This window comes from Mus caroli, unplaced genomic scaffold (assembly GCF_978045245.1).
Source record: "Mus caroli unplaced genomic scaffold, Mus_caroli_1 scaffold_18, whole genome shotgun sequence".
NCBI lineage: Eukaryota > Metazoa > Chordata > Mammalia > Rodentia > Muridae > Mus > Mus caroli.
In genome coordinates, this window is record NW_028227273.1 from 36,972,551 (window position 1) to 36,999,362 (window position 26,812).

The window sequence follows — 26,812 nt, forward strand, 5'->3', positions numbered from 1 at the left end:
CTAATTAACAAAATTTGATACTAATTTATAAGATTAATCAAATAGAATTTTTTAGAAAGTTATTACATCATTAGTTTTTCCACAGTGCTATGATGGATTTTTTTTTTCCTTTTAGAAGGCTATCCCAAGGGCTCAGTTCCAGAATCGACTGCATAATAACATCCATAGATGTTCAAGATTTTGGTATAAAATGACAGAATAATCATTCATCCCAACATCTAGTATGTTGCATGTGCTAAATAAATAACAATTGATGTACAGCATTGTTTGGGAACAATGACAAGAGAAATATTCCTATTCATTGTTTAAGAAAATTTTTGTTTCCAACAAACACATAAGATGAGAGATGTCTATATTCTTAGATGGAATTTTTCTCTTCTTTTTTCCCCCTTAGGAACATTTTCAAATAAATTATGACTGACCTTTTGGTTATGGATACTATTATAATAGCAAACTTGTAACACATAGCATGAAATAAACTATGAGAGTAAAAAATAAATCTATAAATCAGAATCGATGGAGATTGAAAATTACAAAGTATTGAAGTGTTAACAAATTAAAACCATTGCGGTTTACAATGTCAATACTTCAATAACGGACTAAAATGTTTTTCAGAATGCAAACGTAAATCAAAATAGAAAAATATAAGAAGCATCATAATACACGTGTGTGACATAAAGTCATGAGTTTGCATGAATGAGAAAAGGTCAATGGATATACTATACTTGCATATAAAAATGTATCTATGTGTGTATGATATGTGTATATGTGTACACATGAGAGACACTGTGTGTGTGTGAATATATATGGGTTTATATGCACTTGTTTATATGTTAAAAAGGCCAAAGTTGGCATCAATGTCACCCTCAATAGCTTTAACCATCAACCTTACATAGCCTAGAATCACATAAGAAAAGATTCTTGAGTGATTGACTGGATTGTGCCTAAGGATATGTCTAATAGGATTTATTCATTGCTAACAGATGTAGGAAATGCAGCACACTGTGGACAATACCATCTCCTGTGGACAGGTAGTCCTAGACTGTACTAACAAGCTTGTTAAGGCTGTCACCAAACCATCAGGCAGCATTACACTCCTCCATGGTTTCTGCTATACTTCCTTGGTAGTGAGTGAGATCTCTGGTTGGAAGTAATGCAACAGCAAGCAGCCCTGACTTCAGATTCCTGCTTGAATTCCTGCCCAGGTTTCCTTCGGTGATGAATTTTAATCTGGAAGGTTGAATAAACCCTTTCTTCCCTAAGTTGCTTTTAGTCATAGTGTTTTTATGAAAGGGACAGAAAGGAAACGCTAGCTGGTATTCCTCAATTGCTCATTACTTTATATGTTGGAGTCATCTCTCTTGTAGACCAGAAACACACTATTTGACTAGTTTTTTTGTCAGCTTTCTCTAGACATTGCTGTCAATGCCTCCTGAATGCTGGCACTGCAGGCAGCTGCCACACCCTGCTAGAATCTATATGGTCCTAGGGCTCCGAACACCAGCTGTTATGCTTCTGAAATACCCTCAGTACCTAATCCTGACACTCAATTATCTTTTAATTAAGAACAAGTTTATAATATTAACCAAATTTTAGAACTTTATAAGTTAAGTTCTTTACCAAAGGGGTCAATTTTGTTTTCTATATCAATCTTTATATATCATAAAATCAATATCAAAATATGATGAAAATATTGCTAAATATCCAACATTATATTATCTAAGTTATCTTTTCATTAGAGTCTCTACATTAGAGACTTTACATTCAAGTGTAACTACTTCAGTTTAACCAGACCAAGTATTTGTTCACAGTACTCTCTAGCTGGTATGGTTACATATTATTTGCATTTGCTTTTAACTAAGTACATGTAATGTATACTTCAAAATAATAATATTAATCTCACAATAAAATTAAATATTTTGAGATATTTTGTAAATAATCCAACTTACCAGGAAACATTATTTTATAGATATTTATGCTGACATATTAAATACATACAATAAAACAAATATTTTTAAAAGATCCTCTTCAGTACATCTTACAATGAGAAAAAAAAGAGATAGAGAAAGAGAGAAAGAGAGAGAGAGGAAGAAAGAAAGAAAGAAAGAAAGAAAGAAAGAAAGAAAGAAAGAAAGAAAGAAAGAAAGAAAGAGAGAGAGAAAGAAAGAGAGAAAGAGAGAAAGAGAAAGAAAGAAAAGAGAAAGAAAGAAAGAAAGAAAGAAAGAAAGAAAGAAAGAAAGAAAGAAAGAAAGAAAGAAAGAAAGAAAGAAAGAAAAAGAAACAAAGAAAAATTCACAGTGTTGGGGATGGCTCAATGGATGGAGTGCTTACATCTTACATACAAGCTTGACAACCTGAGTTTGATCCCACAGAACCTATGTTATTAAAAAAAAAATCTAGTAGTGCATGCTTCTAATTACACCTCTGGAAAGCAGAAATAGGAATTCAGGCCACCTAAACTTCAAGCTCCAGGCTAGTGTGACACCCATCCACATATGAGTATATGACACCTAAGAAATACCACTCAAGGTTGTCCTCTGCCCCTAACACAACATACAATTGCAAATATGTAATAACGTGCATACACTCACATGCTATCAGTACATAAGCAAGTTTATGCACACATACAAATCTATACAAAGAATTCCACAAGATACCTATGTGGTCCCATGAGAGAACATATTCTTAACATGAATGATTCCGTGGGTTAAAGAATCAGTACCTCAAACAACAACAACAACAAAACACAATGAATTCCTTGGTGAATCTTTGGGTTGGAGGAACATGTTGCCTATTACATGCTGGGAAGAAATTAAACTCCAAGATTTCCTTCTGGACTGTGACTTTGGATGTAACCTGTATGTAGACTGAGCACTTTCTCTCTCCTAAGCACTCATGATGTCCTCATGTAAGACATGTGTTGTAGGTTTAGTCATTATACTTACCCATTCTCCAGTTGAGTTGAGCTGGGCTGGACCTTCCAGTGAGATCTGAGGAGCTGGAGAAAGCCCTCAGTGAGAGGAAGGAGGTCAATGGGTCATCACAGTTATCTGAAAAGATTGCAAGAGCAGGAAAAGTCAGATTCTATAGGCCAGAAAAAAAAACATTTACAAATAGGAAACTTATATTATAAGCACTCTATTTTATTAACCATTTGCTCTGGAGAAGCTAGGGAGCTATTTTTCGGTGTGTGTATTTGCAGTTACTTCTGAAACCCCACACACATGACTTCCTTTTATTGATGGAGAAAATGAGCCCTGGTGGGTGCATTCAATCTCACAATACTAGTAAATATTATAAACAAAAATTCTCAGGAAGCATTATTTGAGTTACAAATCCAGCTACCCATCTTTCCCTTTAGTTGAGCATTTCAGCAAAGCCTCACAACATGTCTTACAGGATGTGATTTATTTATCCATTTCAGCTTCCATGAATACTTGCAATAAATATGTCTCTCAAAGCAGGATAACTTTCCATTTCTTACTATGACTTGTGTGTAAGCAAGTGGGAAATGTAATAATTACACATATGCTCAGTTATGTTACAGGAAGTAAAATAGAATAGTCTCATATGTACTAACAGGAGTTAGGTAGGAACTTCAATAGATAATTTTTTAGCTTTCTCTGGTGAGGTATTTTCTGAGGCTGTTTTGATAATAATAAATAAGATGAGGCCATGGACAAATACATACCATGAAATCAGTCTCTTCGTGTTCACATTAATCAATAGAGACTGGATTTTAGATGGAGAAGCTTAGTCTTCACCCTTAGCATATACCATATAAATAACTGGTTTGAATATTTGTGCGCACCAAAATTATCATTGAAATTAACATCCATGCATATAAAATAAGAGTCAGGATCTTTGAAAGCTTCACTGCCATTATGGGTCTAGTGTTTTAGAAGTGCAGTTTCTCTCCTCTTTCCTTCTGTCACATAGTGATTCAGCATGTTGGCCTTGCTATATAGTGTCACCTTGATATCAGATATCTAATTCCCTAGAGATATCAGCCAACAAGTGTTTGTTATACACGATTCTATCTCAGATATTCTGTTATAACAGCAAAAGACAGGTTACAGGACTTAATAATCAATGAGCTGTAGCAATGTATTTTTTTTTGAATCTTCCATGAATTGGTCCATCTTTTTGTGGGTCTTTGGCAATATACCCACTGCAAAATAGAACTCAAGAAAAGATGTATGGAAAGAGTAGGATGGTGAATGATGAAGATAGTGACAAGAGAAAGGACCAATCTATAAAACATCTAGCTAAACTTACAAAGGCAACTTTATTTTCCCATTTAAAAATTTTGAACACAATTGAGTCTTTGGAACATTCAAAATGATTCCACAACATCTAAACAGACCTTATTGAAAACTGATTTGAAATGTACCATTCAAGGTAAATTTTCTATGTAGCCTATTGGGAGAAACAGATGTGCTATTTGAAAAGAATATTAACATAGGATCATAATTGTTTATCCAGACAAATACTACAAAGCTGTGTTTCAGATAATTGCAGGTATGTTAATTAGAAACGTGAGGTTTAAATATTTGTTTGTTAAAAAAGTGGGTTTAGGTAGAGGTGAGTTGCACTGGGTCTCTAGAGCCTCATTTTCTAGCTCTGGGATCCCTCTTCAGCCTAGATGAGTCTTGCAGGACCCAAAGGTGTCCTGCTTCCCCATGGAAACCTTGTGAGGGAGGTGGCAAGACTAACCATCTTGAAAACCTGATCCACCAATCCTATATCAGTAGGATCAACCCTCAATCCCCAGTGGCTCCAACTGGGACAGAGCCTCCAGAGTAGGATCCACACAGGATACACCCTACAGAGTGGGATCTTCCTGAGGCACAGCCAGCCAGTCAGGTACTTTGATCTCCATTGTCTGGTAAACAACTCACATCATCCCAAGAAGTCCTGCCAGTATCAGGATCACCCAGTGAGCACCAGGGAATAACAGATTCTAAAAGGACAGCATAAGAACACAATCAACAAGACCCAGGTGAATATGGTGCCACTAGATCCCACCTACATTGCTGCAACAAACCTTGGGTATCCTAAGGAAACTGAAGGGCAAGAAGATAATCTTATATCCAGTCTTATGAAAATGATCAAGCTTTCAAAGAAGACATGAATAAATCCCTAAGAAAATATATTCAAATAGCTAGAGACACTAAAAAAGGAAGAAAATAATTATGAAGAAATATAAAGTCCTTCCAGTTTGTGCTGGTTCCCTGAGCAGACCTTCAGTGCAAACTCCTCAGCCAGCCCCACAATACTCAAAGGAAGATCCACTCCCAGACTCTCTAACCCTCACAGGATCACAGTATCAGGGTGAAGAAAAGACAGCATCAGCCCCAACACTGGAAGTAACTGGGACTAGTGGGACCTGGGCACCCAGGAACTCTGATCAACCAGTGGCAAGGTTTCCTTCTGGTCTAGACCAGTGCTCTGAGTAGACCTTGGGCATGAACTTCATAACCAGTCCCACAACGCCCAGAGGAATCTCCACTCCAAGGCACTCTAAAACTCCTAGGATCATAGGATCAGAGGCACACTGAAGAGAACTTGGGCACTAACTCCTTACCCAGTCCCACAACACCCAGAAGAAGCTATACTTCCAGGCACTCTGACGTGTCCAGGACCACAGGATCCCAGGAGCTTTGTCACAACAGTATCTCAGGGTCAAAGAGGGAAATGAATCCTAGGAGCTCTAACACACTCAGGATTTCAGGATCACATGATCCCGGAATCACAGGATCATGGGGACAGCTGAACTCTGAGGAGTTCTGACACAACCAGGATCACAAAAAGGACAGGCTCCATTCAGACATAGAGAAAGTAGATAGCACTAGAAATAATTGGATGGCAGGAGGCAAGCATAAGAACATAAGCAAAAGAAACCAAGGCTACTTGGCATCATCAGACCAATTCCCAGCGCCCCAACTCCACCCCCAGCAAGTCCTGGATACACCATTACACTGGAAATGCAAGATGAGGATCTAAACTCACTTCTCATGATGGTGACAGAGGACTTTAAGAAGTACATAAATAAGTCCCTTAAAGAAATACAGGAAAACACAGGTAAGCAAGTAGAAGCCCTTAAAGAGGAAACACAAAAATCATTTAAAGAATTATAGGAAAACACAATCAAACAGGCAAAGGAAATGGACAAAACCATACAAGATCTAAAATGGAAATAGAAACAATAAAGAAATTGCAAAGAGAGACAACCATGGAGTTAGAAAGCAACAAGGAGTCATAGATGCAAGCATCACAAACAGAATACAAGAGATGGAAGAGAGAATCTCATATACAGAAGATATCATAGAAAACATTGACACAACAGTCAATGAAAATGCAAAAATCAAAAAGTTCCTAACCCAAAACATCCAGGAAATCCAGGACACAATGAGAAGATGAAACCTAAGGATGATATGTGTAGAAGAGAGTGACGATTCCCCCACTTAAAGGGCCAGGAAATATCTTCAACAAAGTTATAGAAGAAAACTTCCTTAATCTAAAGAAAGAGATACCCATGAACATCCAAGAAGCCTACAGAACTGCAAATGGATTAGAGCAGAAAAGAAATTCCTCCCATCACAAAATAATCAAAACACCAAATTCACTACACAAACAAAGAATATTAAAAACAGTAAGGGAAAAAGTTCAAGTAACATAGAAAGGCAGACCTATCAGAATTACACCAGACTTCTCACCAGACTATGAAATCTAGAAGATCCTGGGCAGATGTCATACAGACCCTGAGAGAACACAAATGCTAGCCCAGGCTACTATACCCAACAAAACTCTCAATTAACATAATGGAGAAACCAAGATATTTCATGACAAAAACAAATTTAAACAGTATCATTCCATGAATCCAGTCCTACAAAGGATAATAGGTGGAAAGTCCAACACAGGGAGGGAAATTACACTCTAGAAAAAGCAAGAAAACAATTTTCTTTCAACAAACCTAAAAGAAGATAGCCACAAAAACATAATTTCACCTATAACAAAAATAACAGGAAGCAAAAATCACTATTCCTTAATATCACTTGACATCAATGGACTCAATTCCCCAATAAAACTAACAGACTGAATAGGTAAAGTAGGAGTGCTGGGTTCTGATGATGGTGAGTGGTCTTGGTTTCTGTTAGTAAGATTCTTATGTTTACCTTTAGCCATCTGGTAATCTCTGGAGTTAGTTGTTATAGTTGTCTCTGTTTAGAGATTGTTCCTCTGGTGATTCTGTTACCCTCTATCAGCAGACCTGGGAGGCTCGCTCTCTCCTCTGAGTTTCAGTGGTCAGAGCAGTCTCTGCAGGCAAGCTCACCTCTTACAGGGAAGGTGCACAGTTATCTGGCATTTGGACCTCCTCCTGGCCAAAGATGAAGGGCCAAAACAGGACCTTTCCCAGAAGCTGTGTTGCTTTGGTCTGTCCCAGAAGCTGTTAATTTCAGTAGTCCACACTTTCACCTGTGCAGACTACTTTCTGTGGAGTCCGGGAACCAAAATGGCTCCGCGGATCCTGAGGCTAGAGCCTCCCGGGCTGGGCAGACACCTGTGCTCTGGCCGGGAGGTGGCTGGATGTCTGAAGCCCGAAAATGGCGCTGCCTCAGAAGCTCTGTGGCTCTTGCCTGTCCCAGAAGCTATTAGCTTCTGTGGTCCACACTCTTGCCTGTGCAGACAGCTTTCTGTGGAGTCCTGGAGCCAAGATGGCTCCTGCAGATCCTTAAGGGATTTTTTACTTGCCTTTTAAACTCCTCTATCATCATCATGAGAAGAAATTTTAAATCATAGTCTTGCTATTCTGGTGTGCTGGGGTAACAAGGGTTTGCTGTGATGGGAAAACTGGATTCTGATGATGATGTCAAGTAGCCTTGGTTTCTATTGCTTATGTTCTTGTGCTTGCCTTTTGCCATCTGGTTATCTCTGGTGTTAGCTGGTCTTTCTGTTTTTGACATTGGCTTGTCCATTCTGCAAGCCTGTATGTTAGTCCTCTTGGTAGAGCAGTTCTCTCCAGGAGGAATTTGGGTATGGAGAGCTGTGGTATAGGGTCAGTTCTGGGATGCAGACAGAGACCAGAAGCATCTTGTCCCCAGCTGATCCATGGTTCCCGTGTCCTTGCTCTCTGAGTGTCCCTCTTGGGCCAGGAATTTGAAGAGAAGTGGTTGTCTTACCTGTGCTCACAGGTGTTTAGACACTCCTGGAAAACCAGCTCAATCCTGGTGGTATTTGTGTATGTAGCTCTGTAGCACAGGATCAGCTCTGGGTGCAGACAGAGACTGGAAAGCTCCCACTCCGGGCTTCCCTTAGGTTCCTATGTCCTGATGGTTCCAGAAGGGTGGACTCTGAATAGCAGTGATGGTCCTACATGTACTCACAGTCCTGTCTGCACTCCTGGAAGGCTCTCTCCCTCCAGGATATATTTGGGTATGGAGCCCTGTGGCAGAGGATCTGCTATAGGCATAGACTAAAATCCAACAAAGAATTCTCAGCTGAGGAATATTGAATGGATGAAAAGCACCTAAGGAAATGTTCAATATCCTTAGTTATCAGGGAGTCAAAACAACCCTGAGATCCCACCTCAAACCAGTGAAAATGTCTAAGATCAGAAACTAAGGTGACAGCAGATGCTGGTGAGAATGTGGAGAAAGAGAAACATTCCTCCATTGTTGGTGGGATTGCAAGCTGGGACAACCTCTCTGGAAAACAGTTTGGTAGTTCCTCAGAAAATTGGACATAGTACTAACTGAAGACCCAGCTATACCACTCCTGGACATATACCCAGAAGATGTTCCAACATGTAGTAAAGACACATGCTCCACTATATTCATAGTAGTCTTATATATATAATAGCCAGAAGCTAGAAAAAACCCAGATGTCCCTTAAGGGGAATTAATAGAGATAATGTGCTACATTTACCCAGTGGAATACTACTCAGCTATTAAAAACAATGAATTCATGAAATTCTTAGGTAAATGGAGGGTACTAGAAAATATCAACCTGAATGAGGTAACCCAGTCACAAAAGAACACACATGGTATGCATTCACTGATAACTGGATATTAGTCCAGAAGCTCAGAATACCCAAGATACAATTCACAGACTGAATGAAGCTCAAGAAGAAGGAAGACCAAAGTATGGATACCTTAGTCCTTCTTAGAAGAGGCAACAAAATTTCCATGGGTGGAGATACAGAGAGAAAATGTGGAGCAGAGACTGAAGGAAAGACCATCCAGGGACTGCCCCACCTGGGGATCCAACCTATATACAGTCACCAAACCCAGACACTATTATGGATGCTAAAAAGTGCTTGCTGAGAAGAGCCTGATATAGCTGTCTCCTGAGAGACTTTGCCAGTGCCTGACAAATACAGAGGTTGATGTTCTCAGCCAACCTTTGGAGTAAGTGCAGGGTCCCTAATGGAAGAGTTAGAGAAAGGACAGACGGAGCTGAGGGATCTTGCAACCCCATAGGAGGAACAACAATATGAACCAACCAGTACCCCCAGAGCTCCCAGGGACTAAACCATCAATCAAAGAGTATATATGGTGGGACCCATGGCTCCAGCTGTACATGTAGCACAGTATGGCCTTGTTGGACATCAGTGGAAGGAGAGACCCTTGGTCCTGAGAAGGATCAATGTCCCATTGTAGGGGATTGCCAGGACAGGGAAGCAGGTGTGGGTGGGTTGGTAAGCAAGCAGAGGATAGTGTGATAGGCAGTTTTTGGAAGGGAAAAAAAAGAAAAGGTGATAGCATTTAAAATGTAAATAAAGAAAATATCTAATAAAAAGAAATTAGTCACAGTTATTTGTGATAAAATTTATATTGAATTTATATGTAGTATTACCTTTATCTACATGTTTAGAAATTTTTCATTATATACCAAATTTATATAGATGTACTCTTTGGTTTCCTTCTGCTTTTATTTTGAAATAAAAGCAGATCTAAAACAATTCATAAAATGTAAACTTTAATATCACCACTGGAAAAGGAAAAAGAAAATGTGTTAAATTAGGGTGAAAGTATCTACGTCAAAATTTAGCCAATAGTTCCAGAAAACAAGCAGAAAATAGATTCTCCAGAATTATATCTGATGTTTGCCTCAAATTTTTGCCTCTTTACTGTTTACAGGATATTGATTTTTCTGTGCAAGGAATCAACTTAGCCCCGCAGGTCCTTTGAAGTCTTGTACAGAGTCATCACATATTTTATGCATTGTTTATTAGCTTCCAATATATTCTTTCATGAAGTTACTTCTTGGAGGAGACCAGAAGCCAAATACTTTATTCTTTCTGATTCACAACCATTAGAACCACGCAAGTCATGCTGGCACAAAGAAAATAGAAGTCTCCCAGGTTTATTTTTAAAACCAGACTTCCCTAGTATTTTTCTGTAAATAGAGAATATATATTCTGAAATAGCTTTGTCCCTGGGGAGGAGAAATAAACAGATGAATGGTTGCCAGCACAGGCATGGCAGTAGCTTTGGGAATGCAAAAGTCAGACCTCTCAGGAATGCATCAAACTCCTACTAATCCTGGAAAAGCTAAAGAAATTGGATTTTAATTGTTGGAAATAGTAAGTGCATTTGTCTTTGGTTGAAGTGGAATCTCTGCTTCTAATCTGCTCTGCATTCAGAACTGCATTTCGTGCAATTAAAGGAAACTACTTCAAGGATGATTGCTTTTGGCTTGTGGAATTCAACATTAACGTGTGGATTCTAAAACATGTTTTAACTTCATACATTGCTCGCTCTCTCTCTCTCTCTCTCTCTCTCTCTCTCTCTCTCTCTCTCTTTCTCTCCCTCTCACTGTCTGTGTTTTAGTGTGTGGTGTGTGTTTTAGTGTGTGTGTGCGTGTGTGTGTGCGCGCGTGTGTGTGTGTGTGTGTGTGTGTGTGTGTGTGTGTGTGTGTGTGTGTAACAGGAAGAAAAAGAAAGGAACCTCTTCCACTTTTGCAGGTAGCATTGATCTGCTGTTGAAAGTCTGAGTTTATGTGTTGTACAAAATTGAATGTGGGCTCACTCAGATAGTTTAAAACACACGGTATGGACTTGTGATTGAGTTGGGTGTGAGATGGACTCTAAATTGATTGAGATGAGTTCAGCCACCATCTCTCCAGTCTCACACTATTCCTGCTTCCTGGGCTCCTGTTGTGTTTGTCCCCATGCTTTTGTTTTGCTCTGTTTGTTTTACTGTATTTATGGCTGAGGTTCTTTTGGGGGGGGTTGTTTTTTTGTTTTTCCTTCCTGTGCATCTTCCCAGGATCTATTCCTTTCACCACCTGTGTTGCTGAAACTTCTAAGCACCTAGCTTTCTTTTATTGTTTTATTGTTGTATTTATTTTCTTCTATTCCCAATATGTGTGAAACTTAAAACCATCACCCAAGCCAGGCATCTGCTAGGCCCTAAAATCAATTTTTAGTATATTTTGCTGTCTGGTTTCCTTCCTTTTTACATTTATTTGCATGCCCCCTTGTTATATGTGAGGGTGTTCCCATTCCAAGACATATACATAAAGGTCATAGAGCTCACTTCTCTCCTGCCATGTATTATAGTGAGCAAATTTAGATCATCTGGCTAAGCAGCAAGTATCCACATTGGTTAAGACATCTCAGGTGTCCCCTCCTTTTTTTTTTTTTTTTTTTTGTTAATTTGAATACTGTATTGCATTGGATTTTAACCCATTCTTGATATAATTTATTTACTAAGACTACAAATTGGACTGAGCAGGCTGATAATACTCTAGCCAGTCTTGCCACTGACAATAAAGGCATAGACCCAATTTGTACCAGTCCAAGCATCTCTACTAACAGCTTTAACAGTTTCCTTCTTTTTCTTACAGATCTTCAATCAGATGAAAGCAGGGATGGTGGCTTCAATGAAGGAGATAATTTCAGGGAAATCCACTATGAACTAGAATTGGAGACTTACTAAGAGGTATTATCAATGTGGATCTTTAGCATAGGAATTATATTGTTTTGAAAACCCATATGCTCTTTTCTATCTAAGCAAAAGTAATGTGGTATTATTATTATTATTATTATTATCATTATTATTATCATTATTATTATCATTATTATAGTTCTCAAGAATTTGGGAATAAAACATTACAAATTTCATGGTGGTATGAAGGAGATTGTTATTGAAGTCAAGGGGCTTCTCTAATGGCTGATGGATCAGAATGGAGCTACCACCACCCACTGTGTATTAATGAAGAGTCGTAACTCTACTGCTCAGGTGGATCAGGGTAACTGATACAATGTCATGTAGCAGGAAGGGAAACACACTGGGGTATATGAACACTGGTTTTCTGATTGTTATTCCATAAGTGTCTATCTCAATGACCATGTCCTACACTTGTTTTCACCATTCCTCTCCTCCTCTTACCAATCCTTTCTTCTCTGTGGCCCTCCTCTATCACCCTTCACCGTGGAGACCAGAAAGACAGTCCCATTCAGTAGAAAATGATACATAATTCACTCTGATCCACTATTAATCCCTGCCTCACCCTGTAGTCAGCATAACGCATCTCACCAGGATGAGGTTTCACACCACAAACTCTTAAAAAGAACCCTATTATTTACTGGGCAATGGACATTTGGAGCTACAAAACCCTAACCTTATTCACACAATAGAAGAGGACACTGCTGTGTGATTTAATAACAGCGTCTTTCTGATATCCTTGGGCACCATTCCTTTGAGCAGTGTCTGCATACAATGTTAATATTGCCAAGGCTTTTACAAAGCTTAGTCAGGTATTAAACCATGCCAATTCAACAACTCAACTTACCCTGGCCTTGTCCCAAGGCAATGACCTCAGAGGAAAACCAAGGTAATATCAGTGCCTTAAACAGAAATCAACTCTCTACCATTCTAGGAGAGGGCAAGAGAAAACTGAATTTAAGGCCAGATCTGAAAGTGGGTTCCTTTGAAACTGTCTCCATTTGCAGCATGCCTCAAATTACTCCTACACTTCCTATTCTCTGATTGCAGTGTTCTTCCCATCACATTCATCTGCTTTTTCTTTATTCACCGTGCAGCACACAGCCTGCTCTTCTACATATATTTTCTGGAGCCGGTTACTGGACATGGAGACATGGATGCTTCTGGGTCAGACTTTGCCCACTGCCATTCTCATAGGTACAACAGCAAAGAGCAACTCTGGGTTGGTGCTTGGCTCTACTGCTTCTAGATCCTAAAAACAGGCTCTGCTACCCTCACTGTCTTCCTGCCACATTAGCTGCTCAGTCACTTGGAGAGTAACTAAGAAAGCTCTGCCACCTCATTCTTCTGCTCCTTAAATGGAGCAATAGAAAAAAAGAAGCAATAGTCAGGTTCCATTTTTTTATATAGTAGAATTATCATGAGACTTATTGGCTTGGGTATATGGTATAAAAAACAGTTTCCCTGTTGGGTTTTGTTAAGGGTATACAATAATATTATCAATCAGCATTTCAGTGAAAATATATATCATGAATCTGACAGAAAATAAAAAGAAGCATGTGGGAAGTTTTAGAGGAGAAAAAGTAAATGGAAAATAATAAAATTATATTATAATCTCAAAAATAAAGAAAATAATTAGAAATAAAATCATAGAAGGAATTAAAATGAAAGTTTCTCATAATAAAAAATAAAAATAACAAATTACTATATTTTGCCTATAGTTTTGTTGACAGTTTTTAATAAATGCTAAGCTGTCCTCATTTTTATTCTTCTATTCATAATTCAAGAGCCCTTATATCTATACTTCCCACATGTAGGAGTTGTTGTTGTTGTTAATTTATTTATTTATCCACTTTATATTCTGGTCACAGCCCTTCTCTCTCCTCTTCTCCCAGTCTCACCTTCCCACCTTCTCCCCCATTGCTCCCTCTCAATGAGAATTTCTATCTACCTTGAAGCTAATGTCAAATTACAGACGGGCTAAATATTCTGTTTTGGATTTTCCCAGTTATGCTCCATATACAGGTGTTCCTAGGAATATCTGCATTGATATGCTATCCACTGTCTCTTGTCTGGTCCAATATTTAGCAACCTCAATGTACCACAACCTATACAGAAGGAAGGGGAGAAGGTCATGTGATATTTGTTCATGCACATGGAAGAAATGGTGAGAGTCATATTTTAATTTCTTTGTTATAAGCATCATGACTAAGTGTGACCAAAACACCATAGACAAGGAAAGATTGTATTTTTGCTTATATTTTCAGTCACAGTCCATCACCGAGGTAAGACAGTTTAGAAGCTGAAGCAGAAACCATAAAGTAATTCTGCTAACTGGCTTGTTTCCTGTCTCATGCTCATCTAGTGCTTTTTTTTTTCCTGTAACTTAGGCTCAACAGCTTAAGGATAGTGGGCCCTACCACATCAATCATCATTCAAGACAGTATCTCACAGACATGGCCACAGGTTAGTCTGATTAAAGCAATTCTTCTGATTAAGTTCCTCCTTTCTGGTGACTCAAGGTGGTGTGAAGTTGACAATAAAAACTAACAGACACAACTACAACCAGGGTCATGAACCTTCCGTGTTTACCGTCCAATGGGAAATAAACCATGTTTGTGGATCAATCTGAAGCACTACTCAGAAAGAAATTAACAGAAAAGGAAGTGGGTCATATGTAAGATCAAAAGGAAGGGCATGGATTGGCTCTAACTGTATTGAATGATGGTATTTGGATGTGTTTTGTGCATGCTGGGAAGTCAGGTGGAACAGTCCTGAAAATACCCATCATTTCACAGTGCTGTTATTGTACAAATTTTCTGGAAAGCCATAAATTTTTATCTAAGTCAGATAGGGCACAGATAACAGACCAAAATACAGCTTAATAGACCACTGGAGTTATTTGTATTACTTACTGAACAGATGACTCAAGATTCTGCATTACTAAAAGGGTAACCCAGAATGAACAATGCCTCCCAAAAGCAGAATCCCAGCATACTCTGCATAACTTGCAGACAAACTAGTAAACAGAGAATCTGTTTTCTACTGCTTCTGCTACTGTTTATATAACTCCTGAGCAAAAGCCCTGTTAACCTTGTCAGTTTCAAGGGGTTCTTTAACCTGGTGAGTTTCATTTACATTCTGAGTCATAGGATCCTCCCATCTATCCTCAGGAGGTGGGATTAAATTAAAAGAAATAGTTACCGAGCATATTTGTACATATCAGTTTGTACCTCAAATTCAGAGATAGTATTTTCCAGGAGCCATTTAGAAAAGGGTACAAATCATCTTCCTAAGATGGTTTCACGAATGAATCCAATAACTTGGTCAGGGGAGAAATTAAAGAAACAAACAAACAAAAAAAAGAAATTGAAAAAGCACCCGGGCAGCTGGGGCGCAGGGTCGGCTGACACTCGCCAGCTACCCACAACACCCGCCACAGGATCTTAAGACTTCTGGTGAGTGGAGCACAGCTTCTGCTCCAATCCAATTGCGCGGGACCTGAGACTGCATTAGTTAGGGAAGCAGAAACCGGCCTGAGTAGGGCCACAGGCCTCATCCAGCCGGATCAGCGCCGGGGTAGCGGGAGCGCAGGGTTGCCTGACACCCGCCAGCTACCCACGACCCCCGCCGCAGGATTTTGGGACTGCTGGTGAGTGGAACACAGCTTCTGCTCCAGTCCAATCACGCGGGACCTGAGAATGCTCTGGTTGGGGAGAGAGAAATCCGGCCTACATAGGGCCACAACCCTCTTCCGGTCAGAAAAGCACCGGGGCAGCTGGGGCGCAGGGTCGGCTGACACTCACCAGCTACCCACAACACCCGCCACAGGATCTTAAGACTTCTGGAGAGTGGAACACAGCTTCTGCTCCAATCCAATTGCACGCGGGACCAGAGACTGCATTAGTTAGGGAAGCAGAAAAACGGCCTGAGTAGGACCACAGGCCTCTTCCTGCTGGACCAGCACCGGGGTACCGTCAGCTACCCACGACCCCCGCCGCAGGATTTAGAGACTGCTGGTGAGTGGAACACAGCTTCTGCTCCAATCTTTAAACAGTGACAACGATAACAACTAACCCCAGAGATTACCAGATGGCGAAAGGTAAACGTAATAATCTTACTAACAGAAACCAAGACCACTCACCATCATCAGAACCCAGCACCCCCACTTCGCCCAGTCCAGGGCACCCCAACACACCGGAAAAGCTAGACACGGATTTAAAAGCATATCTCCTGATGATGATAGAGGACTTCAAGAAGGACTTTAATAACACACTTAAAGAAATACAGGAGAACACTGCTAAACAGGCAGAAGACAATAAAGAGGAAGCACAAAAATCACTTAAAGAATTGCAGGAGAACACTGCTAAAGAATTACAAATCCTTAAAGAAAAACAGGATAACATAATCAAAAAGGTAGAAGTCCTTACAGAAAAACAGGAAAACACATCCAAACAGATGATGGAAATGAACAAAACCATACTAGACCTAAAAAGGGAAGTAGACACAATAAAGAAAACCCAAAATGAGGCAACACTGGAGATAGCAACCCTAGGAAAGAAATCTGGAACCATAGATACCAGCATCAGCAACAGAATACAAGAGATGGAAGAGAGGATCTCAGGTGCAGAAGATTCCATAGAGAACATCGGCACAACAATCAAGGAAAATGTAAAATGCAAAAAGATCCTAACTCAAAACATCCAAGAAATACAGGACACAATGAGAAGACCAAACCTACGGATAATAGGAGTGGATGAGAATGAAGATTTTCAACTCAAAGGACCAGCAAACATCTTCAACAAAATTATAGAAGAAAACTTCCCAAATCTAAAGAAAGAGATGCCCATGAACATACAAGAAGCCTACAGAACTCCAAATAGACTGGACCAGAAAAGAAATACCTCCCGACACATTATAATCAGAACAACAAATGCTCTAAATAAAGATAGAATACTAAAAGCAGTAAGAGAAAAAGGCCAAGTAACATATAAAGGCAAGCCTATCAGAATTACACCAGATTTTTCACCAGAGACTATGAAAACCAGAAGATCCTGGACGGATGTTATACAGACACTAAAAGAACACAAATTCCAGCCCAGGCTACTATACCCAGCCAAACTCTCAATTAACATAGATGGAGAAACCAAAGTATTCCACGACAAAACCAAATTCACACATTATCTCTCCACGAATCCAGCCCTTCAAAGGATAATAACAGAAAAAAAACCAATACAAGGACAGGAACCACGCCCTAGAAACAACAAGAAGGTAATCCCTCAACAAACCTAAAAGAAGACAGCCACAAGAACAAAATGCCAACTTTAACAACAAAAATAACAGGAAACAACAATTACTTTTCCTTAATATCTCTTAATATCAATGGACTCAACTCCCCGATAAAAAGACATAGACTAACAAACTGGCTACACAAACAAGACCCAACATTTTGCTGCTTACAGGAAACTCATCTCAGAGAAAAGGATAGACACTACCTCAGAATGAAAGGCTGGAAAACAATTTTCCAAGCAAATGGCATGAAGAAACATGCTGGAGTAGCCATTCTAATATCTGATAAGATTGACTTCCAACCCAAAGTCATTAAAAAAGACAGGGAGGGACACTTCATACTCATCAAAGGTAAAATCCGCCAAGAGGAACTATCAATCCTGAATATCTATGCTCCAAATACAAAGGCAGCCACATTCATTAAAGAAACTTTAGTAAATCTCAAAGCACACATTGCACCTCATACAATAATAGTGGGAGACTTCAACACACCACTTTCACCAATGGACAGATCATGGAAGCAGAAACTAAACAGGGACACATTGAAACTAAGAGAAATTATGAATCAAATGGATCTGGCAGATAACTAAAGAACATTCTATCCTAAAACAAAAGGATATACCTTCTTCTCAGCACCTCATGGTACCTTCTCCAAAATTGACCACATAATTGGTCACAAAACAGGCCTCAACAGATACAAAAATATTGAAATTGTCCCATGCATCCTATCAGATCACCATGGACTAAGGCTGATCTTCAATAACAAAATAAATAATAGAAAGCCAACCTTCACGTGGAAACTGAACAACACTCTTCTCAATGATACCTTGGTCAAGGAAGGAATAAAGAAAGAAATTAAGGACTTTTTAGAGTTCAATGAAAATGAAGCCACAACATACCCAAACTTATGGGACGCAATCAAAGCATTTCTAAGAGGAAAACTCATAGCTCTGAGTGCCTCCAAAAGGAAACTAGAGAGAGCACACATTAGCAGCTTGACAACACACCTAAAAGCACTAGAACAAAAGGAAGCAAATTCACCCAAGAGGAGTAGACGGCAGGAAATAATCAAACTCAGGGGTGAAATCAACCAAGTGGAAACAAGAAAAACTATTCAAAGAATCAACCAATCAAGGAGCTGGTTCTTTGAGAAAATCAACAAGATAGATAAACCCTTAGCCAGACTCACTAGAGGGCACAGGGAAAGCATCCTAATTAACAAAATCAGAAATGAAAAAGGAGATGTAACAACAGATCCTGAAGACATCCAAAACACCATCAGATCCTTCTACCAAAGGCTATACTCAACAAAACTGGAGAATCTGGATGAAATGGAGAAGTTCCTAGACAGATACCAGGTACCAAAGTTGAATCAAGATCAGGTTAATGATCTAATCAGCCCTATATCCCCCAAAGAAATAGAAGCAGTCATTAATAGTCTCCCAACTAAAAAAAGCCCAGGACCAGATGGGTTTAGTGCAGAGTTCTATCAGACCTTCAAAGAAGATCTAATCCCAGTTCTTCACAAACTATTCCACAAAATAGAAACAGAAGGTACTCTACCCAACTCATTCTATGAAGCCACAATTACTCTGATACCTAAACCACAAAAAGACCCAACAAAGATAGAAAACTTCAGACATTTCATCAATATTCATAAGAAAACTTCAATATCCCTTATGAATATTGATGCAAAAATCCTCAATAAAGTTCTTGCTAACCGAATCCAAGAACACATCAAAACAATCATCCATCCTGACCAAGTAGGTTTCATCCCAGGGATGCAGGGATGGTTCAATATACGGATATCCATCAACGTAATCCAGTATATAAACAAACTCAAAGACAAAAACCACATGGTCATCTCATTAGATGCGGAAAAAGCATTTGACAAGATCCAACACCCATTCATGATAAAAGTCTTGGAAAGATCAGGAATTCAAGGCCCATACCTAAACATGATAAAAGCAATCTACAGCAAACCAGTAGCCAACATCAAAGTAAATGGTCAGAAGCTTGAAGCAATCCCTCTAAAATCAGGGACTAGACAAGGCTGTCCACTTTCTCCATACCTATTCAGCATTGTACTTGAAGTCCTAGCCAGAGCAATTCGACAACAAAAGGAGATCAAAGGGATACAAATTGGAAAAGATGAAGTCAAAATATCACTCTTTGCAGATGATATGATAGTATATATAAGTGACCCTAAAAATTCCACCAGAGAACTCCTAAGCCTGATAAACAGCTTCGGTGAAGTAGCTGGATATAAAATTAACTCAAACAAATCAATGGCCTTTCTCTACACAAAGAATAAACAGGCTGAGAAAGAAATTAGGGAAACAACAACCTTCTCAATAGTCACAAATAATATAAAATATCTTGGCGTGACTCTAACTAAGGAAGTGAAAGATCTGTATAATAAAAACTTCAAGTCTCTGAAGAAAGAAATTATAGAAGATCTCAGAAGATGGAAAGATCTCCCATGCTCATGGATTGGCAGGATCAACATTGTAAAAATGGCTATCTTGCCAAAAGCAATCTACAGATTCAATGCAATCCCCATCAAAATTCCAAATCAATTCTTCAACGAATTAGAAAGTGCAATCTGCAAATTCATCTGGAATAACAAAAAACCTAGGATAGCAAAAACTCTTCTCAAGGATAAAAGAACCTCTGGTGGAATCACCATGCCGGACCTAAAGCTCTACTACAGAGCAATTGTGATAAAAACTGAATGGTACTGGTATAGTGACAGACAAATAGACCAATGGAATAGAATTGAAGACCCAGAAATGGACCCACACACCTATGGTCACTTGATCTTCGACAAGGGAGCTAAAAACATCCAGTGGAAGAAAGACAGCATTTTCAACAAATGGTGCTGGCACAACTGGTTGTTAACATGTAGAAGAATGCGATTCGATCCATTCCTATCTCCTTGTACTAAGGTCAAGTCTAAGTGGATCAAGGAACTTCACATAAAACCAGAGACACTGAAACTTATAGAGGAGAAAGTGGGGAAAAGCCTTGAAGATATGGGCACAGGGGAAAAATTCCTGAATAGAACAGTAATGGCTTGTGCTGTAAGATCGAGAATTGACAAGTGGGACCTCATGAAACTACAAAGCTTCTGCAAGGCTAAAGACACCATCAATAAGACAAAAAAACCACCAACAGATTGGGAAAGGATCTTCACCTATCCTAAATCAGATAAGGGACTAATATCCAATATATATAAAGAACTCAAGAAGGTGGACTCCAGAAAGTCAAATAACCCCATTAAAAAATGGGGCTCAGAACTGAACAAAGAATTCTCACCTGAGGAATACCGAATGGCAGAGAAACACCTGAAAAAATGTTCAACATCCTTAATCATCAGGGAAATGCAAATCAAAACAACCCTGAGATTCCACCTCACACCAGTCAGAATGGCTAAGATCAAAAATTCAGGTGACAGCAGATGCTGTCGAGGATGTGGAGAAAGAGGAACACTCCTCCATTGTTGGTGGGATTGCAAGCTTGTACAACCACTCTGGAAATCAGTCTGGCGGTTCCTCAGAAAATTGGACATAGTACTACCGGAAGATCCAGCAATACCTCTCCTGGGCATATATCCAGAAGATGTCCCAACCGGTAAAAAGGACACATGCTCCACTATGTTCATAGCAGCCCTATTTATAATAGCCAGAAGCTGGAAAGAACCCAGATGTCCCTCAACAGAGGAATGGATATAGAAATTATGGTACATTTACACAATGGAGTACTACTCAGCTATTAAAAAGAATGAATTTATGAAATTCCTAGCCAAATGGATGGACCTGGAGGGCATCATCTTGAGTGAAGTAACACAATCACAAAAGAACTCACACAATATGTATTCATTGATAAGTGGATATTAGCCCAAAACTTAGGATACCCAAGATATAAGATACAATTTGATAAATGCATGAAACTCAAGAAGAATGAAGACCAAAGTGTGGACACTGTGCACCTTCTTAGAATTGGGAACAAAACACCCAGAGAAGGAGTTACAGAGACAAAGTTTGTAGCTGTGATGAAAGGATGGACCATTTAGAGACTGCTGTATCCAGGGATCCGTCCCATAATCAGCTTCTAAACGCTGACACCATTGCATACACTAGCAAGATTTTGCTGAAAGGACCCAAATATAGCTGTCTCTTGTGAGACGATGCCGGGGCCTAGCAAACACAGGAGTGGATGTTCACAGTCAGCTATTGGATGTATCACAGGGCTCTCAATGGAGAAGCTAGAGAAAGTACCCAAGGAGCTAAAGGGATCTGCAACCCTATTGTTGGAACAACATGATGTACTAACCAGAACCCCGGAGCTCTTGTCTCTAGCTGCATATGTATCGAAAGATGGCCTAGTCGGCCATCATTGGAAAGAGAGGCCCATTGGACTTGCAAACTTTATATGCCCCAATATAGGGGAATGCCAGGGCCAAAAGAATGGGAATGGGTGGGTAGGGAAGTGGGGGGCGCTATGGGGGACTTTTGGGATAGCATTGGAAATGTAATTGAGGAAAATATGTAATAAAAATATTAAAAATCAAAAAAAAAAAGAAAAGGAATATTAAAGTAGGGTAGTTAGAGTAAAATGTCATCAGATTTTTGCTCAAAGGCTGCAATACACAGCTTCCTCACCAGAGAACAGAGAAATCAAGCTGCGAAGCCACAGCAGACCTGTCATAGAATTTCACTATGCATAATTTCATTCATTAATATAAAGAGAATTGTAGGCTAGGGATTAACTCCCTGGATAGAATACATTCCATGTAAATATGAGGATGTGATTTTGAATCCCTAGTACACATAAAACTAAGTGGAGTAGGACATCTGTAATCCCTGGGTTTCTACAAAGAGGTAGAAAATGGAAACTGGAGAAGCCTTAGAAGCTTTCTATCTGTTACAGAGGTGAATTAGCTCTGAAGATAAGAGACGCTGTCTTAGTCAAGGTGAAAAGTAAAGATCAATACTTGATGTCCTCTGACCGCTACACATGTACAAATATACGCCTGTACTTTATATGAACACACAAATATACACAGAAAGAGATAGAAAGAGAGATAGAGAGAGAGAAATACAGACTCAGAGATAGATACAGAGACAGAGAGACAGAGAAAGACAAAGACAGAGATAGCAAGCAGTAACAACATCATTGAGGAAAACAGTTACTTAGTATGAAAGTAAAAAATATGACAGTCACAATATAACAGCCAGTGCTGGGGAAGGAAACCCAGTTTCTGCATCTAGGAAAAGAAAGGTTTTGAGAGTAAGGTATGCAAGAGGTCTTGAAAGTCACTTAGGAAACAATGCCAGAGTTAGAAAACTAAGAAAGAATGCTTGTGTCTTCACTGAAAAACACTACATTTGTGTATTTTCTGTGAATTGACCTTGTGGGTTTTATGACTAGTGGTAACCAGTTCAGGAAAAGACCTTCAAATACTAGTTCAGTTCCCATATGTTTATAAATCACCAGATTCTATTTCATGAGCTTTATAGATATTTTCTATTGATAAATAATCGCACAAATGAATATTTTTTCTGTCTTGTGTGTTGTGCATGTATATATATTTGTATTTTCTTGTCCATTTGTCAATGCACTAAGACAACCTTGGGTGTTAGTTTAACACCAAAGGTATTTCCATTCTACCTTTCCACCTTGTTTGATCAAGTTTGTTTTGGTTTGGTTTGGTTTGGTTTAGTTTGGTTTGGTTTGGTTTGGTTCTTTGGTTCTTTGTTTCTTTGTTTTCTGTTGTGTACTCCAGGCTAGGTACTCCATGAACTTCTGGGATTCTTCTGGCTCTGCCTGTTATCTTACTAATGGAGTACTGAGATTATAAACATTCACTATCATATTTGGCTATATGTGGGCTCTATGTATCCAAAGTCTGATTCCCAGGCTTGTGTGACAATAGCATTGTCCACTAAGCCATCTCCGAAACACTCAAGGTAGCTATTGTTAGTAATATGATCCCCCATTTTCAGAAGTAAAATATGGGGTGAAGAGATAATAAATGACTTCTGTAAGTCAGATGACTACACGCATGGTAGAGCTGAGTGATCTTGACCTAACCTCATGAGCTATTAAAAAGTAGATGCAGTACTCATGTTCACTGGGCCACATAGGCCCACCACTGGCATTGCTTGGTGCCATTCACAGTGTGCAGTTTGTCTTTAACCTAGTATTGATGTTTTTTCATCTACAGTTATGTAACTGAATGTCTTTAAGAAAAGCCCTCTCTCTGAAGGCTCTAGCTTGGTGATCAGAGCTGGAATTCTAACAAAATTTCTTTGGTTTCATTTTCCTTTTTTGCTCTTGTCTTAAGATGTTTCCCTCCACCCTTCCTTATGCCACCCTATATGATTCCAACTTTTCCTAGAAGGCAAAGTATATCTTTAGAGCCCTTTCAGATTTAACCATGATAGCCTATACCTCCTACTCCAATTTCAAGATGAAGGTCACTGATCTTCACTTCATCTTCTCCACAAAGTTATGTCATATTAGTTGTCTCAAATTTACCTGCTCATCAATTTTCCCTTAGGGGTGCCTTGCATTTGGGCCCCTTTTCTGTGCCTGGTGGGAAAGCATGGCATGCTTACTATCTCTAAAAATGCATAACACACCTCATTCAGAGAAGGTCCAACTTCCATTCCAGTCATTTATTCTTTCTCTCAGAAGTCCATTTATTGGTTTTCATTTTGCTTTCAGCTTCTGAATACTGAGAATTGTAATTTTTCTTAGTAATTAAAGATAATACAATTTAATCAGGTTAATTGTTAATATTACACGCCATAAACATTTGATGTAGCACCAGATTCTATGCATATTTCAATGTGCAGATATTCAGGTCTCATTAAGAATATTATAGGATTATAGTGATATTAGGAAACTCAAATATGATTAGAAGAGTAAGAATAGAAGTTGCAGAAGGAGTTGAGAATGTTCCAAGTATATAAAAGGGGGGGGGCTCAAGTTGGGGCATTACTTGTGTTTTTGAATGTGTAAAGTGTTGTCATCTACAAAATGAAATAGACTCATTTGGCATTATTCAAAACTGTAGAGAAAGGATGAGTGATGCAAGATTCAGAGGAAGGTTTGGCTCAGTCTAAGAAAAATAAAATTGGGACAGTTAGTGTTGCCAGAGAATGGAATGGTTTGATTCTAAGAATATCCAAGTTGTCTCATGGACAGTTTCTAAGAGAAGCAATGAATGCCAAGGATATTGTAGAGCATACATGGACAGTGTTTCCTGGCCCAGGATACCCAGTGCAAGCATTTGGTGAGCTTCTGCAATTTCTCATCCATAAATTCCATCCCAGGAACTCATTTTTCAGGTATGCAGTGGTGTCATGAATTTTAAAGTCTCCAATTTCATATTCTTCCCAATAAAGTCCATTTGGTTAGAAATAAAATCCATCTTATTGCTTATTCAAATTCAGTATCCTAATGGGTTTTCTATTGCTATGACAAAGCATGATGGCCATAAGCAACTTGGAGAGAAAAGGTTTTATTTCTCTTTACAGGTTACAATCTATCAAAGAAGTCCAGGCAAAAACGCAAGGCAGGAACCTGGAAGCAGCAACTGAGGCAGAGACCATGGAGAAATGCCTCTCATTGGCTTGCTCCTATGGCTTGCTTAACTTGCTTAACTGCATAATCTAGGATCACATGGCCAGGGATAGGACACTCAGAGTTAACCTGGTTGGCCCACATCAATCATTAATCCAGAAAATGTGCTACAGGCACACATATGATTAAAATCAGATGCATCATAGGAAGGTACATGTACAGTGCATGAGGCTTACATAGTTGAAGCCTGTCAAATGTATGGAAGCCCTTCAAATCATACACCCTGCAGACTGGCTTTCTTCGCCTAGATTTTCATACAAATCTAGAAGCCCTAGAAATAACCTGGGACCCCTGAGTATTCTCTTGCTCAGGTGCTCATGATGCTGCTTGCACTGTGTTTCTTAAATCTGCTTTATTTTTTAGTTGTTTTGAATTCTGAGTGTGCCTTATTCTGACTTTAGCAGTAAAATACTAAGAACATGCAAATTCCTAGTCTAGACAACAATCACAGTCAACACAAATGGCACTTGCTTTCTGTCCATAAAATGCATTTATTACTATCCACTAAAGTCTCAGTGAGGTTCAGTTCAATGAACACTCAATACAAAGTAATTTTCAAAGAGATTTCTTTCTTTCTTTCTTTCTTTCTTTCTTTCTTTCTTTCTTTCTTTCTTTCTTTCTTTCTTTCTTTCTTAGGTATTTTCTTCATTTACATTTCCAGTGCTATCCCAAAAGTACCCCCACACACACATTCCCCTACCCACACACTCCCACTTCTTGGCTGTGGCATTCCCCTGTACTGAGGCATATAAAGTTTACACGACCAATGGGCCTCTCCACTGATGGCTGACTAGGCCATCTTCTGATACATATTCAGCTAGAGACTAGAGCTCTGGGGGTACTGGTTAGTTCATATTGTTGTTCCACCTAGAGGGTTGCAGATCCCTTTAGCTCCTTGGGTATTTTCTCTAGCTCCTCCATTGGGGGCCCTGTGATCCATCCAATAGCTGACTGTGAGCGTCAAAAGAGACAGTTATATCAGGGTCCTTTCAGCAAAATCTTGCTAATGTATGCAATGGTGTCAGCGTTTGGAGGCTGATTATGGGATGGATCCCAGGATATGGCAGTCTCTAGATGGTCCATTCTTTCGTCTCAGGTACAAACTTTGTCTCTGTAACTCCTTCCATGAGTGTGTTTTGTTGCCCATTCGAAGAAGGGGCACAGTGTCCATACTTTGGTCATCATGCTTCTTGAGTTTCATGTGTTTTGCAAATTGTATCTTATATCGTGGGTATTCTAAGTCTCTGGGCTAATATCCACTTATCAGTGAGTACATATCATGTGAGTTCTTTTGTGATTGGGTTACCTCACTCAGGATGATGCCCTCCAGGTCCATCCATTTGCCTAGGAATTTCATAAATTCATTCTTTTTAATACCTGAGTAGTACTCCATTGTATAAATGTACCACATTTTCTGTATCCATTCCTCTGTTGAGGGGCATCTGGGTTCTTTCCAGCTTCTGGCTATTATAAATAAGGCTGCTATGAAAATAATGGAGCATGTGTCCTTCTTACCGATTGGAACATCTTCTGGATATATGCCCAGGAGAGGTATTGCTTGATCCTCCAGTAGTACTATGTACAATTTTCTAAGAAACCACCAGACTGATTTCCAGAATGGTTGAACAAGCTTGCAATCCCACCAACAATGGAGGAGTGTTCCTCTTTCTCTACATCCTCACCAGCATCTACTGTCACCTGAATTTTTGATCTTAGCCATTCTGACTGGTGTGAGGTGGAATCTCAGGGTTGTTTTGATTTGCATTTCCCTGATGACTAAGGATGCTGAACATTTTTTCAGGTGTTTCTCAACCATTCCTTATTCCTCAGGTGAGAATTCTTTGTTTAACTCTGAGCCCCATTTTTTTTTTATTTTTAATAATTTTTATTACGTATTTTCCTCAATTACATTTCCA

General features: G+C 39.2%; 1 protein-coding gene across 2 annotated transcripts in view; it reads right to left on the reverse strand.

Moving 5' to 3' along the window:
• The window catches only part of LOC110312287 (contactin-associated protein like 5-3), a 604,300-nt gene that overhangs the window by 507,110 nt on the left and 70,378 nt on the right, over positions 1–26,812 (reverse strand). For both annotated transcript variants that reach the window (XM_085832770.1, XM_085832768.1), the window contains exon 2: positions 2,946–3,050. In XM_085832770.1, the coding sequence (XP_085688896.1) occupies positions 2,946–3,050 (105 nt within the window). The remainder of the gene's footprint in view (positions 1–2,945; positions 3,051–26,812) is intronic.